The sequence below is a fragment of the Phanerochaete carnosa genome (genome assembly GCF_000300595.1).
Source record: "Phanerochaete carnosa HHB-10118-sp unplaced genomic scaffold PHACAscaffold_1, whole genome shotgun sequence".
In the NCBI taxonomy this organism is placed as follows: Eukaryota; Fungi; Basidiomycota; class Agaricomycetes; order Polyporales; family Phanerochaetaceae; genus Phanerochaete; species Phanerochaete carnosa.
Window position 1 is genome coordinate 1415536 of NW_006767628.1, and position 14215 is coordinate 1429750.

Here is a 14215-nt window from a genome sequence, read left to right on the forward strand (position 1 = left end):
GCTGATGTGCTGCAGGTGGCAGAGAGCTCAAACAAATGGGCCAGGCTATCAACGTTATATATCAAATCTGGGACACAAGCACCAAGCAAACATGCACTTGGATCATTGGATGACCGCTGGCCCCGACAGGCGAATTTGTCCCCTCTCGGGCGGGAATTTGATATTGGGCCACCACATGCCATGATGTGTGGGGTTCAGCCCAGATGTTGCTCACACGTCCGTCGGTGCTAAGCACATGGTTCGAGAGCATGCACAGAGGGTAGATCGGCATGTGCAGCTTGGGACTGAGCGTGAGCGAACCAAGGAATTGTCAGACTCTGCGATGGAAAGTGAGTGGCGCTGGCGCTGTGACCCTGGCCCCTTCGTGCACTGGCAGCGTAGACAACTTGGATCAGCCGCACCCACTCTTCATCTCACTACGTTTCGTGGTCAGCACATTCGTCGGGTGGGTGAACTCATCGAGGTGTGGAGTGCCGAGTAGGTTGCGCTCAGCGTGAAACCATCGTGTGCACCCGGTCTAGCGCTGTGGGTGGCTAGCAGTTCCTGGTGGTAAGACGACTGCTTGTCGAGATGCTGAAAGCACACCGTATGGCACCAGAGCGGCGACCGTGAATAGACTTGCGAGACGATGGTGTTTCGTACTAATCGTTCGCAGACGTCCTCGCCAGGCTGAGAACGACGGCGCTGTGCGCTTCGGATCACTCGGATCGGACCTACGAGTCCGATAGGGGGGGAACCAGCGGCTAAAGCTTCTGAGTCAGTGTGTTAACCAATAGCGTCACCTAGCTGAGTTACATATTGAAGTGACATCACGTGATACCACAGTACGAAGAGCGCCCAAGCCCGTTAAATCTCAACCTATATTAACTCCTCAGGCGATAGACAAGTGAATTAAGCGAGTCATTCAAGCCTTCATCGGCACCGGTCAACCCGCCATCGTCGAGGCTGAAAGCGACGTATTTCTTTCTTTACTTCTTCCTTCTCTGGCCGAAAGTTCGAGCTGTGTTGCCGCAAATGTCGGGGCATCCGTCTGCGAGGCCCCCCTCGTCCCGCCCATACACTGCCCAATTCACTACTCAGCCTCACACTGCCCAATCTAGGCCTCCAACCGGTAGGCCTACAACAGCTGCATCTTCCAGATACGATGCGAGCTATGTCGTGGCTATCCTCGAGGGCCGTGGTACTGGTCGCGAAGTCGGTATGGCAGCCTTAGACAAGGAGACAGGCAGGGTCAATCTTATTCAAGTAATGACCGGCTAAATGATGACACGCGCATGACCTGAATCTAATGGCTCAAACTTATATAGCTCGCGGATTGTCCTACTTATGTCAAGACCTTACACCAAATGCATCTCCACAAACCCTGCCTGGTGCTCGTCCCAGACACCTTCATTTCGCTTTCAGACTCGACTCTGGCTGCTGGTGGTCAGCGTGCGGATACGACGTCTTTGTTAGTCCAATGTATCCTGGAAGAATTTGAGTCGGTCCCGGTCGAACCTGTGCTCCGCAAGTACTGGAGCGATGGCGCTGGTATACCCGATCCTTGCTAGAACTGGATATTCACTAACTCAAGCTTAGGTCTCGAATTCATCAGTCAGCTATGTGTTGAAGATGATGAACGCGCGGCGACACTCGTGGCATTGTCTAATAAGTGAGCATATGCGCATATTCACCTGTCGATATGCGGGATTGAGGGATTATCCATAGATACTACGCGCTCTCGGCAGCCAGTGCACTGTTCAAACATGCAGAGGCAAAGTTAAATACACGCTTCGCTTCGGCTTCTCTACGTATATGCTATGTTCAAGTGGAAGGCACGATGATGATTGACCCGGAGACGGCTCGGAACCTGGAGCTGGTGAGCAACATGACGAGTAAACGATCGTTGCATTCACTTTTTGGGCACGTATATTCGACCCGCACCTGCATACATGCGGTTTCTCTGATATGTTGAGGTAGGATTCTGAACCATACGTACACGGCTATGGCGGCCAGATTGTTGCGAGTGACGCTTCTTGCCCCAATCACAGGTGAGTATTCAATTATTGGTGTTCTTCTAGGTGCCAAGCTTGCTGACTGTGGGACAGTTCAAAGCGCCATTGATGCTCGTTTAGACGTCGTAGAAGGTAGCATTGGACAACCTCTTCGACACTCGTCTACTAACATGTTGTAGAACTCATTCAGACTGAGGAACGTTTCCATGAAATCAAGGATGCGCTGAAGATGCTGAACAAACTTGATCTTGACAAGCTGATTTCTTCGGTGCGTATCGAACCTCAGGCTTGTGAAATAATGGGACTTATCGTATATCACTTCAGCTCGCCGCCTCAGAAGCCCGAGAGATTTCGAGCGCGAAGACGGCAGCGGCGCGGGTGACACAAATGCTCAATCTTCGGAGCATAGTTCAATGCATGCCTATGTTGGCCAAGGCTCTACAAGGCAGCCGATCTCAGCTTCTGCAGATCATTCAAGAGGTGTGTAATCCTGGGTTTTACATCGCACCTGCTGGTCTGATTATACACATAGATGATCTCGGACGAAAGGCTTGGGAAGATAGAGCAGCTGGTATCGAATAGTTTGAATGAGAACACGATGCTGTATAAGGTGACCGCGACCTACATCAATCTCGTCAGGCCCTCACTCTGCGCAGGGCGGGCTCGGGGCCATAAATGCCAAGGTATATGCGGTCAAGGTTCGCGATAGCGTCTCAGTGATTATATCGAAGCTCACGCGATTTTCGATGATTGACCAGGCAAACTACGACCGCCTCCTCGATGTCGCCCGCGAGACTTACAAGGAGAATGTTGGCGACATTTTCGCGCTCAACAGCGCCCTGTCTGAAGAGCACGATCTCCCTCTGATGCTCGTGTACCAAGACACTGGCTTCATATTCATGCTCAAGAAGACCGATCTCGAGGGCGAGCTTCCACCTGGGTTCATAAATGTGACATCAAGGAAGGGCAAATGGGTGTTTTCTAGCGTTGAGCTGGTGCGTTTCAAGCTTTGGCTGCAACGATGTACTCACGCGGGGTGAGCGAGCAGAAGAAGAGAAATGCAAGAATGAAGGATGCACTGGATGAGACGCTGATTCTGAGCGAGAAGATCATTCACGACCTTGTTGCTGATATCGTCGTCGATATCGGCGCGCTGTACAAGGCTTCTGAGGCTGTTGCCCTCTTGGACATGCTCTGGGCATTCGCACACGCGGCCATTCGTACGTGCCCTCATTTCCTTCCTGGAATTTAGGCAAGATAGTGATTCTGCTGTCAATCTAGTACGAAACTATGGTACTCCCTTGTTGTGTTGATCACATGCGTTTAACTCATGCCCTCCAGTCCGGCCTGAATTCACGGGTACACTTGCCATCAAGTCGGGCCGGCACCCGATCCTCGAAGGTGTGCGGTCGGCGGGGACGCTTGTGCCGAATGACGTCTACTGCTGCGAAGCATCAAGCTTTCAGATTATCCAAGGTCCTAAGTAAGCGAACTCACATCCAATCAGTCTCTCCCTATTGCTAACGTTCGTTCAGCATGTCTGGTCTGTACGCATCTGTAGACGCTAGTGAATGCCTCGTCTCAACTGCCCTCAGGCAAGAGCACCTATCTTCGCCAAATCGGTCTGCTCACCATCATGGCGATGAGCGGTTGTTTCGTACCCTCAGAATACGGCAGCTTCCGGTATGTTCTCCTTTCTTCTCATCACTGCCATTCTCGCCTACCGGGACACAGAGTGCATGACGCTCTGTTAACGCGCCTCTCGAATGATGACGACATGGAGAAGAGCCTGAGCACATTTGCGAACGAGATGGCATCGTCTGCAATGATTCTTGGTGTGTACTGTAGTAGCTGTCAGCGCGTCGCTTATGTTTTGCTTTGTAGGACTGGCGACGGCGGATTCCTTAATACTGATAGACGAACTCGGGCGCGGGACGTCGCCCAAAGAGGGCGTCGGGATTTCGCATGCCATCGCGGAGCAACTGATTAAGCTGAAGGTGAGCTATGCCAGCGCCGGCCGTGTCATGACGCTGACAAACGATAGCCATACGTCTTTTTTGCCACGTATATCTCACAGGGCATACGTGAAATCGTTATGCTTACTAAATGTCTCTTAGGCACTTCGATGAGCTGGTGACGGCGTTGAGTCGCCAGCCATCAGTCGTAAAGTAGGTGTTGTACTTTGGTGTTACGGAGTCGCGCTCTGACATCCGGTACAGTCTGCACCTTTCCGTGCAGAAGACACGTCACACCGGTACAAACTTTGGCATGCGATTCGAGTATAGGTACGCTAATCATATTAAAATGAAGGTCTGATGCTGAAACAACGTTACAGGATAACGGACGGTGCGCAGGAAAACCTGACGCACTACGGTTTGCCACTTCATTCGCGATCTGTTGAATGCATTGAAGATGTGTGCCAGGACTGGACCTTGCGCGCCTTGCCGACCTCCCTGCCGACGTCATGTCTGAAGCGAGGCGTGTCTCTGAGAAGCTTGCCGCGATTGAGGCTAAGAAGAATGAAGAGAGCAAGAGTACGAAAGTCGGGATCCGGCGGAAGGCGCTACTCCGGGTAAAGCTCTCCCCATCTCGCGCAGTCGGCTGTCTATGGAACTCTGCTTGCTCACGGGACTTTTACTGTCTTTTTCTTGGCTTTCTCGGCGTATCTGGATTCCGGCTTTCTTGCCTTTTTACGGGTGAAACCTCAGCTCAAGACTCAGCTGACCCAGGCTCTGGACCATTCAACCCTTCCAGACGAGGATTTGATTGCATATATCGCGCGCTTCCAGAAGGATACCACATGTGTGCTGCAGGAGACTCTGTAGCTTGTTATACTTGTGCTGGCCTTAATTTTTATTTCTCATAATATGTTCCTCGCGTCGTTATTGCTGTTGGCGATTTATATGCATGCGCTCCCTCGACACTATTTGAAAGGGCCATGTTGTCAGCGCGCGCTAGGCCATAGGGCGTCTCTTCAGACGCTGAGAAAAGAAGAAAGCCTGGCTCCCTTCGACTTTTCTGTCTTCGACACACATGCCGTGCAGTCTGAAGTCCAGCAAGACCCATCGGATGCTCTCTGTCGCAACTGCCGGCTCGTCCGACTTCTCCTCCATCTTACCTGCTCGTTAGTTCTCAACGCTACCCCAACTTCCCACCCACGCTTATGAGAGATGAAGCCGCTTACATTTCACTTGCAGCAACTCTGGGCGCCGTTAGCTCGTATCCCGCTGTTGTTCGCGGACCTCGCTTCGTTCGTTCTTCTACAGTCACAGAGTGCAGTACCAACGGCGGAGATCGTGCTCTGCACGCGTCCTTTCACACACTCAGTCGCTGTACCAGCCAATCTCTTCCACCAGGTGGCGCACCTGAGCTCTGGAGAGCCTCGCCATCTCCTACGGCTGCTTTCGGTAACGCAGCTGCAGTATATGGAATAGAATAAGGGCGCCGAAAGCACAGTGGGCACAACCTCACTGCTCCTCACTCAAACCACAACGCCAAGTTGCCAATCGAGCTGTTCTCATTGTAAGGTCTTGTGGAGCTCAACCTTCGTGAGTACGATAATTCTGAGGTTCGTTGGCCGATGCTGACTTTTTCCAGCTGGAAACGGCGTCAAGGCGTCAAGGCGTCACCGCAAATCGGACGACTGAAGAAACTGCAGACAATTGTCGTCCCGCAAAATAGGCTCACGTATTTACCGAAATGCTGGACATGCGTCCTGTGGCACTCGTCCTGCGCGGCAAAGCATGGTAAGAGCCGTCGGACACGAAAGGCGACGAACCACGACAGAAGATTGTGTCGACAACGGTCACCCGCGCTGCTGCGCCTGCTCTGATGGAAGCATATTTGTGCACGCTGCTCCCAGAATACGCGCCCAACGCGCCCAGACCAGAGTTCAAAGTTGGGCGAGGCGGTGCTCAAGACGCCGCGCCCGCTCCCTCTGCTGAACGACTACTCAAGGAGGCTGCTCGAGGACCTGCGCGCGTATTCTCTGCGCGCAGTCGCGAAGAAGGCGGACCCGCGACGCAAGCGTCGGCCGCGAAGCATGTACACTGAATTGAATCGTTCTCATCGGACGTCATTTTGGTCTCCGCGACTGATGTCTGACATTGTGCACAGACACTCGCACGATACTCCTAACAAGCCAATGTCCTTGCTTCCCGTGACAGCTCCGATAGCATCTCAAGCTCAGCGTGAGTCACGGCGTGCGGGCCTTTGGTGGGGACGGCGCGCGAAGAGAACGGCGCAAATGTGACGATCGGCATGGTTGGGGCGGCAGCCGCTCTCACCGCGTGGCAAGGGCAACGCGCACTTTAAGGATATTTACGGCCGCTTTGTTTCGGCTTCATCTTCGCGAGCTCTCCTGCTTTATTTTCATGTTTCAATTGAAGTCAACATATAGCTGCCAGGATGTATATTTCCTGACAATGGCTTCTCTGCCAAGACGGTAGCTAAGCCTCACAGAATTTGAACGTGCGATATGTTCCGAAAGCAGTCGACCACCATTAGCGACATCAGATTTACTGCCAATATTCTGTGCCTTTTGGAGGTGAGTTGATCCTTTTTTTTTTTGCTTAGTACTCGCATTTGTGCATCTTTTCGAGTTAAGTCTGCCTGGCACTGACTCGGAGATTGGCCCCACGCATGATCAACTGGAAACTTTCCGTGGATAAATATAATCAGCTGTGACCCATGTTCAATTTCACAATTGTTACAACATGTATTTTATCAGCCTCCTAGTACATGGCAGCCTAAACTGCAGTATAGCTAGAATGTCAACATCCATAACCTCCGGGTTGTGGGAAACTGCATTTGGAGCAGACTCTCAATTGCAGAACATGTGATAGGATTGCCCAATTTGGCAGTGGCATGTAGTGCTCACCAATTAAGATTACATACAAAATTTGGGGATATGTATGCATTAGAATTGCGTATAGCGTACACGAACACTGTAAGTTATGATATGCATAATCTTACACATATTTAATTTTAAGTAATCATATTTAATCATATGTAATAAGATTCAGGCGGTATCTACCTCCAAGGCGAAGGTAGTATACTAAGGTAGCCAAGCATTGAATCACCAACACAGCTGTACATTACTGGACACATTTTCAAGGTGATATACTACATCTGCACGCCCACCTCACTGCCGAAGTGGTCGGGCTCAAAGTACCCTGAAATTTCATGTAGCATCCAGAAGTCGGGCTTGCCATCAGTGCACAGCAGGAGCAGCCACGGCCCAGACAGGTCGAACAAGAATGTGCCCCCACCAAGGATGTGCATGTCCAAGATGTGGATCAAGTGCACGTTCTAATACTTGTACATAGTGCCGACGCTTGCATGTGAGTCAATGTGACCGCCCCACAAGTGCGTCAAAGAGTGGCGGCAGATGCACAGATGCAAGCAGGGGTTTATAAGAGAGCATGGACACTGTGCTGCCACTGCTGGAGCTCTTCATGGATGACAGCATGCTGTGCATGATGCCGGTGTTGTCAGGTGTGATGAGATGTGTCCTGCCACCGAGCCGATTGAACTTGCACGCGGCGGAGTCCACGTGCCTGGTACTGCAGCTTCTGGACGATGTCCCACAGCAATGTCAAAGGGGGCGGATCAAGGCGCAGTCAGTGAGGAGAGGAAGGAAGAGGAACGCACGATGCTGTTCCCAGCTGTCATTGTGAACAGGCTAGCAGTAGACACTTTCCCACAAGGGACTTCTTCATGAGCTTGGCTCTTGCATGGTCAATCCTAGCCAGTGTAGAGGCAAACTTTGGCCTCTACCTCTTGAAAAACACTCATGGCGCACTGACATGACCTGCTGCATGTCAACATCCAGAGAATTCCAATGCCCATTACATAAAGGCTGATGCTGTTTCTGTGCTCGGACTTGTAGAGCGCATTGGTGTGCGATTCTTGAGTGTGTGAGTGGTGCGCGCCATATTTGAAATCTCGGCCCTTCTGGAGTCCAACATATGTAGCATACAGATTACATACGGGCAGCATAATTTACAATATGCATATGTACACATACGATATGCCATGCGTATGAGTAGGAGAATGATTGTGGAGACCTCCATAATTAATCTTAAGATATGCTTAATCTGAGATTATAATGGTATGTAATCATAATTTTGGTGAGCAGCGAAGTGCGCTTTAAAGTTTGAACACATGAATGTCCTCAAGTTCTCATCTTGAGAGTTGGCTAGAAGAGAGCACGTTTCGTGCACATCATGTAATGTGCCATGTTCCTTAGTATTTATTGACCAACTCAGAGTCTTTTTACGACGCATATCAAACTCCTTGCATCTGGAAAAACCTCTGTTGCTAATTAGCATAACTTAGCATAGTTTAGCACTAATTTACACTTTAATAGCAGAATAGCAGGAGTAGTGCTGGAATAGTATGGTCTCCTGTTATTAATATTATTTAGTACCTACTTTCATGCTATTCTCACTGTTTGTGCTATTCTGCTATTTGTGGTATTTGTGATGTACTTGTTATACAATGGCTAATTTACCAGAATAAAAGTAGTATGCAAAAATCCAAAATATATAGAACTTCCATACAAACACTATATTGCATACCTGACATATTGTATATGCTTGAAAATATAAAAATACAAAAATTTAAAATAGTTGTGCTTAGTGGAAATTGAACCCTGAGCATGCTAACCAGACCAAGCACACTTTAACCACTGAGCTATTTGTTCTACATAAGTATAATGCTTCAATGTTTCTATATGCACCTTTTGGTAGACTTAAAAGCAATTTCAATGTCTAGTCTCAAATTGGCTCCTCCACTGAGGTGCAACTCAGAGTCAAGGGCTTGGGATAAGAGCAGGGCTGTGTGAATACCACACAAACAACTGCCAACACAAGACATCAGTGGCCTGAATCAATTTTGCAGTGAGCAGGATGCTTTCCATGTATGGTGCCTGGTAAAAGTGTATGTAAAATGTTGGATTAGGATGAAGAGGGATAGTGATGAGAAGAAATGCCATACACAGGATTGCAGCAGTGTGGCAGTGCCTGCATGACTATGGGATGTGTTGGAATATAGATCCAGAAAGCCTGTGAGGACCAGCAGCCAAGAGCCTGGATGCAGTCATCAGGCCACCCAATGCTGGCAAAAAATGTCACCCCGCCAGCGCATAAAGAATGGCCCATGATATCAGAGTCCGGGATCACATCATGAAGACAGGACAGGAGCCAACGGCAAGTAGGCACCTGGCCACACTCCGTGAGCCAGAGCATCGGTTGCATCGAAAATAGACTGTTGTGGCTAGACAAGTACTTGTTAAAGATAGCAGAGGGCACAATGCCCGCTGGTGCAAAAGTGTTGGAAATGAGGATATTGGAGCCGGCAAAGAGCCGGTCAGCCTTGTGCTCTGGCAGCATGTATCCATAGGAGGACGCAGTGACAGTGACAGATGCACGAGGGATCACCTTCCACCAAGATTGCAGATCAGTGTCATCAGGCCACACAAGCTCACTAAGGTGATGAAGTGTGAAAAAGCCTGAGAGCAGCAAGGCACAGAAAAGGTGATTATCATGAGAGTGTGGGGGGAAATGGCGAAGCGGGGTGAACAAATGGTGCAGCTTAAGTGCAGCTTTTCGACTTGGCAGCATGTTCATCATGCGGTTACGCCTGGCAAGCGTGCGAGTTATGAGAGGATGCCGGCAGAGCATGCAAACATCAGAATAAAGTGGTTCAAGTTGATTGCAGATGCCAGAAAGATAGGAGTCCACTGAAAAAGGCCAAATGTGATAGCACATGTGGATGGTATAGAATGATAACATGTCCACGAAGAGGTCTATGGGAAAACTGTGCATTTTGCAGAATGTGAGGTAGGACTGCAAATGAAAGGTATATGACTTAGCAGTTGAGTTATTTATTGCAAAATTGAGGGTGACAACTTGGGCATGCAACAGATGGTCTAGTGGCCGAGGCTCACGCTGGGGCTGCCTGGCCGTGGATGGTTCAAGGGTCATTTTTTGGGTGACCCCGACGTGAGCTGCAGGGGTGAAAATGGAGAGATGTGCAGACCCAGAGCATAGAACTGGGCAACAGGAAGCATGCCAGGAGATAACGCATCTGCAACCACGTTCTCAGCCCCGAAAATGTGCCAAACATGCAGATCAATGCCTAACTCAATTAAGATCACAGAAGCCACATGTAGAGTGCTGTTGTAAGATGCAGAAGCCTTGAAAGAATCAAAAATCTGAACGGTGTTCAAGTTGTTGGTGTCGATAGCCAGGTGCTGTGGGCGGCAATGAAGAGAGACTGCCCATTGAAGAGCAGCAAGAACACAGAGCGACTCATACCGGAAAATGGTATCCTCCACATGATTTGGCAAAACTGGCAGCATCGCTATGAACTCTTCATAGCATGCCGGGGACCAGAAGCCAAGGCTGGTGAGGCAAGCGTCACAGAGTAGTTCGAGATCTGTGTCATGTAGTTGCCAAGACAAGAATTGCAGGATATGAACACCACCATGGATGTCAAACATATCTGCAACCCACAGCAAGTCTGTGATGACAGCTTTGTTGAGGAACATAGGGTGCACTAGATGCTGCTTCCCTTGCATCTTCTTATAGGATGACACCAAAGCAGGGCAAAAAAGAGGCTGTACATTCAAACCCCAATTAATCCATTCCAAAAGGTGTTGCCACTGTCACAGAGGCCACTTGCAGGCCAGGGCCTCGAGAACAAACTTGCAGATGGAGCGGACAAAGTTGCGTCAGGCTTCATTGGGGAGTGTGATGGTCATGGCTGCAGAGTCGACCTGAAAACCAATGATGGTCAGGGAGTGCACAAAAATCTGCTTCAGCTGCTTGTGTGGAATGCCAAGCTCATCCCAGAGAAGGAGGAGCTTGACCTGTTTAGACGGGAAGAATGCGTGATAAGGATTATATTGGACTAGGATAGAAATTCGCGTCTTCAGAGAAATTGTCGTCTATATAAGCAAGCATGTTGTCATTGCCCTTGATGTGCACTGCAATCCACAACACCAGACTCATGAATGTGCACCACAGGTCTGGAGAGCCCCGGCTTCCAAAACAGCAGCAGCGGTCAATGCAACACCTGCTGTTGATACAGACAACCTGTTTCAGCTGCCAGAGAGGGTGCATCGGCAGCAGGCAATAGGCATTGGCCATGTCAGACTTAAAAAGCCAGAGAGAAACGTTGCAGAGGATGTGCTGCAAGTAGAGCAGGTTATTCCTGAGATCGAGTACATTGTCTTGCCACATACCCACATCATCTCTGCTGATGCCAGTATTCAACGTGTGAGGCCCTGCAGAGTGATCATTCACAAGGCGTAGCTTGTCCAAGTGGGGCTTTGGCACGGCATACAACAGCATGCACACTATGCCAGGGAGCAACTCAGTGCCAAAAGAACGTGAGTACTGTCCAGCTGCCTCCTTTTCCTCAGCATAGGCTGCTGTAAATGATGCCACTTCATCAAACAAACTCCCATGCACCTCTTCCCATCTGTCAGGGACATCCAAACCTTCAAAATCTGCAAAAGGCCAGAAGCCTTCGCAAATGCCCTAAGACAACTGATTCAACTAGAGGGCGATTTGGGTGAGTGCACAAAGCAGCTTCGAACTGGTCCACATTGATTGGCGTGACAACCTTGAACAGATTGGGGTTGTTACAGGTAGTTTGACACGCCTGCTTGTTAGACATTTCACTTGCTGGAGGCTGCGGCAATGGCCACAAAGTCTCAGAATGAGTGGCTGAAGGAGTAACAGGCGTTTCGGTGCCATCCCAGAGCATGCCTCGCAAATGGCGTGGACGATCACTTGTAGGTTGCTGAAGTAGACCGGGAGCTAGAAGAGTGGTCGCACTTGGTGGCGACGTGCGTGCTGCCACAGAGAGAGCAGGCATACCGGTACCAGCAGTTGCGCATGGTGCATCTTTCATCATTCCAATGGCAACATGCTTTGTTTGTTCTGCCATTGCGGCTGTGCAGAGTTTTGCTCGTAAACACAGAACTTCCCGGAGCTGACACTTCTGCTAGAAGGATGAACATGGTGTATGCATCATGGTAACTGGACGTGTCACTAAGAAGCCGGCAGTTGCTATGGGCAACCTGGAGGTGGATGTAGCAGTTGATGTTGACAATCTGTTTAGCATAGGAGATGGCCAAGGACTTGAACAATCCATTGACATAGTTCCTGTACACCTGTAGCTCTTGGTCCTGGTGGGGGTACAGGAAGACAACTGCATCTTGGTAGCAATCCCAGGCATTAATCCAGTCTCCATGTGACTCAATGCATTGGGAGATCTTTGCGAATGTAGCAACAAGCTCAATGCCGTTCCTGAGCTGAACAGTCTCTCTGTGCTTGGCGTCAGCAGTATGTGTGGCGGTGTGCAGCTTGTCGAGGTCAACAAAGACGTTGCTGATAATATCGTTCCAGAGGGCCGTCAGGATCTCTAGGCAGTCGGGGTGGCAGACAACTTTCTGCTTGACATATGAAACATCTTGCAGGTAGCTCTCCTTGAGCAGGAGAGTAGTGAAGGACTTGGAGAGTCTGGCTGCAGCAAAGTCAGTGCCTCCATTGAGGAAAGGGAGGAGCGAGTCACCAACTTGGGCTCACTTTGTTCGGCCACCATCTCTGTCTCCATCTCCCTCATCCTGCACTTGTCGACGCTTATCACCTCTTTCTCCATCATTGGTGTTGGCTCTCTCTCTCTCTCAGGTGACTCAGGAGGCTGCATCTGATTTGCTTGAGAGGGTGCAGTCTCACCCCCAGCCTGTCCTTGAGAGCTGGCTTGTGAGTTGGCTCTTTTAGCTTTATCAAGTTGAGCGAGGAAGGTCGCATATGCTGCTGTACGGCCCGTGCATTCCTGTTCATTGGAGGTGGCCTTTGGTTTGATGACCACCAGAAGCTGTAGCATGGCCTCTGCTTTTGTGAGCTTACTGCATTGGTAAGATGCGATGACAGTTCTGCAGGCTGTAACTCTCTGCACATCAAAGGCAGAGGGCTCCTGAGACAATCTAGAAGATCCTGCATCTTGTCCGGACATAAATGACTAGATAGATGGTCGTGATATGACAATAAAAGTGTAAAAAAGAGGACTCAAAGCCTAATGCAGATGGAGGTCAGACCAAGCAAGGCATGACAGAAAGTGCTGGCATGAACCTAACACAAATGGAGGTCAGATGGGACGAGGCATGTGGCCCCTGTCCCTCGCAGCTGCACCTATATACCATCTGTGGTCAGGAGGATCCTAGTTAGGTACGCTCACTGCTGACAAAGCGTCGGCACGCATCTAACACTTCTGAGCAGGTCCATGTTCATCTGCTGTTGGACTCATCCTGCTGCAAGCAGGGGAACGGAGGCTGCAGGCCTTTAGATGGGAATGACGAGCGCTTCGAGTCTGCATGCGCGCATCGCTCATTCAACTTGTGTAAACTATCTTTAAACTTGATGAAAATTCATACATATATTGTGGTGCTTATAAATATATGGCAATAATCAACATGAAAATATTAGTGTAACACTGTATGATATGCAGTCAGTTTTGTGTAACTTCTAAACTAGTGTCTAATGAGAACCTGCTGTTGTGTTAAAATGGAAGTGTAGACAACAGCATATGTAAGAGCTGGCAGCTAACTAGTTATGACAAGTGGCACTGAAGCAAATCAAAGTAGTTTTTATGGTGTATGCTGCTACTGTACACTAATTTACAGTAGCCATTTCCTTAAACATTATACAAATAGCAAATAAATAGCAGCTATTATCAGGATTAGCAGAAATAGAAGTGGAAAAGCTTTGAAATAATGACATACAGTGATGACCTAAAGTATTGCAACAGACTACAGAGGGGAGTTAAGATTCCTCAATATCTCCGTAAATATTACAGATGGCTGGACACATTGTATATGGTTTCTAAACTGGACAACTAGCTGTATTTTCTCAAGGTATTGCCTTGTAGCAGAAGGTGTATGCTGGAAGAGTATATCAAAAATAGCTGAAAATGTGCATATTTATCATATAATTTGTAGTATAATACAGACTGTAGAACAAAATTGACTCTGCATATATTAAAATGGAGCTAGTTGTATAGTATGTGTACAAATATAATGATGTGATTAGGCATCCATTTGAATGAACTGTAGAACATATTACATTCATTGCAACATGCAACAGTGTATACTCATATGCTTCAAACATAATCAGGTGCTGAAGTTCTTATATTTTGCTACTATATAT

The 14215-nt window shown here is 48.9% G+C and overlaps 6 protein-coding genes across 6 annotated transcripts; 2 read left to right on the forward strand and 4 right to left on the reverse strand.

Annotated features, from left to right (window-relative positions):
• Positions 1 to 1014: 1014 nt before the first annotated feature.
• Positions 1015 to 4819, forward strand: PHACADRAFT_189655 (uncharacterized protein; the record flags this gene model as incomplete). Its single annotated transcript, XM_007389919.1, has 23 exons — positions 1015 to 1245; positions 1308 to 1530; positions 1579 to 1651; positions 1708 to 1906; positions 1960 to 2030; positions 2095 to 2126; positions 2174 to 2262; positions 2319 to 2474; positions 2527 to 2604; positions 2651 to 2692; positions 2753 to 2989; positions 3043 to 3214; positions 3336 to 3477; positions 3530 to 3537; positions 3590 to 3677; positions 3729 to 3829; positions 3879 to 3991; positions 4039 to 4058; positions 4112 to 4162; positions 4214 to 4279; positions 4330 to 4367; positions 4418 to 4536; positions 4592 to 4819. 23 exons carry the CDS (start codon positions 1015 to 1017, stop codon positions 4817 to 4819), a joined length of 2577 nt encoding a protein of 858 aa, XP_007389981.1.
• A 776-nt stretch (positions 4820 to 5595) lies between these two features.
• Positions 5596 to 6199, forward strand: PHACADRAFT_246528 (uncharacterized protein). The gene has a single exon (XM_007389920.1). It carries the CDS (start codon positions 5826 to 5828, stop codon positions 6045 to 6047), a length of 222 nt encoding a protein of 73 aa, XP_007389982.1. The 5' UTR covers positions 5596 to 5825; the 3' UTR covers positions 6048 to 6199.
• Positions 6200 to 7620: 1421 nt separating this feature from the next.
• On the reverse strand, positions 7621 to 8044 carry PHACADRAFT_246529 (uncharacterized protein). The gene has a single exon (XM_007389921.1). The coding sequence runs from the start codon at positions 7992 to 7994 to the stop codon at positions 7740 to 7742; it is 255 nt and encodes an 84-aa protein (XP_007389983.1). The 5' UTR covers positions 7995 to 8044; the 3' UTR covers positions 7621 to 7739.
• A 909-nt stretch (positions 8045 to 8953) lies between these two features.
• PHACADRAFT_82064 (uncharacterized protein) lies at positions 8954 to 9823 on the reverse strand (the record flags this gene model as incomplete). Its single annotated transcript, XM_007389922.1, has 1 exon — positions 8954 to 9823. One exon carries the CDS (start codon positions 9821 to 9823, stop codon positions 8954 to 8956), a length of 870 nt encoding a protein of 289 aa, XP_007389984.1.
• A 155-nt stretch (positions 9824 to 9978) lies between these two features.
• PHACADRAFT_83980 (uncharacterized protein) lies at positions 9979 to 10500 on the reverse strand (the record flags this gene model as incomplete). Its single annotated transcript, XM_007389923.1, has 1 exon — positions 9979 to 10500. One exon carries the CDS (start codon positions 10498 to 10500, stop codon positions 9979 to 9981), a length of 522 nt encoding a protein of 173 aa, XP_007389985.1.
• Positions 10501 to 10731: 231 nt separating this feature from the next.
• PHACADRAFT_189656 (uncharacterized protein) lies at positions 10732 to 12671 on the reverse strand (the record flags this gene model as incomplete). The annotated part of the gene is made up of 3 exons (XM_007389924.1): positions 10732 to 10910; positions 12060 to 12529; positions 12586 to 12671. 3 exons carry the CDS (start codon positions 12669 to 12671, stop codon positions 10732 to 10734), a joined length of 735 nt encoding a protein of 244 aa, XP_007389986.1.
• Positions 12672 to 14215: the final 1544 nt, after the last annotated feature.

Excerpts from the sequence above, each read along its gene's own strand:
- PHACADRAFT_246528 (XM_007389920.1), top strand. The coding sequence starts at position 5,826 with ATGGAAGCATATTTGTGCACGCTGCTCCCAGAATACGCGCCCAACGCG.
- PHACADRAFT_246529 (XM_007389921.1), bottom strand. The coding sequence starts at position 7,994 with ATGCTGCCCGTATGTAATCTGTATGCTACATATGTTGGACTCCAGAAG.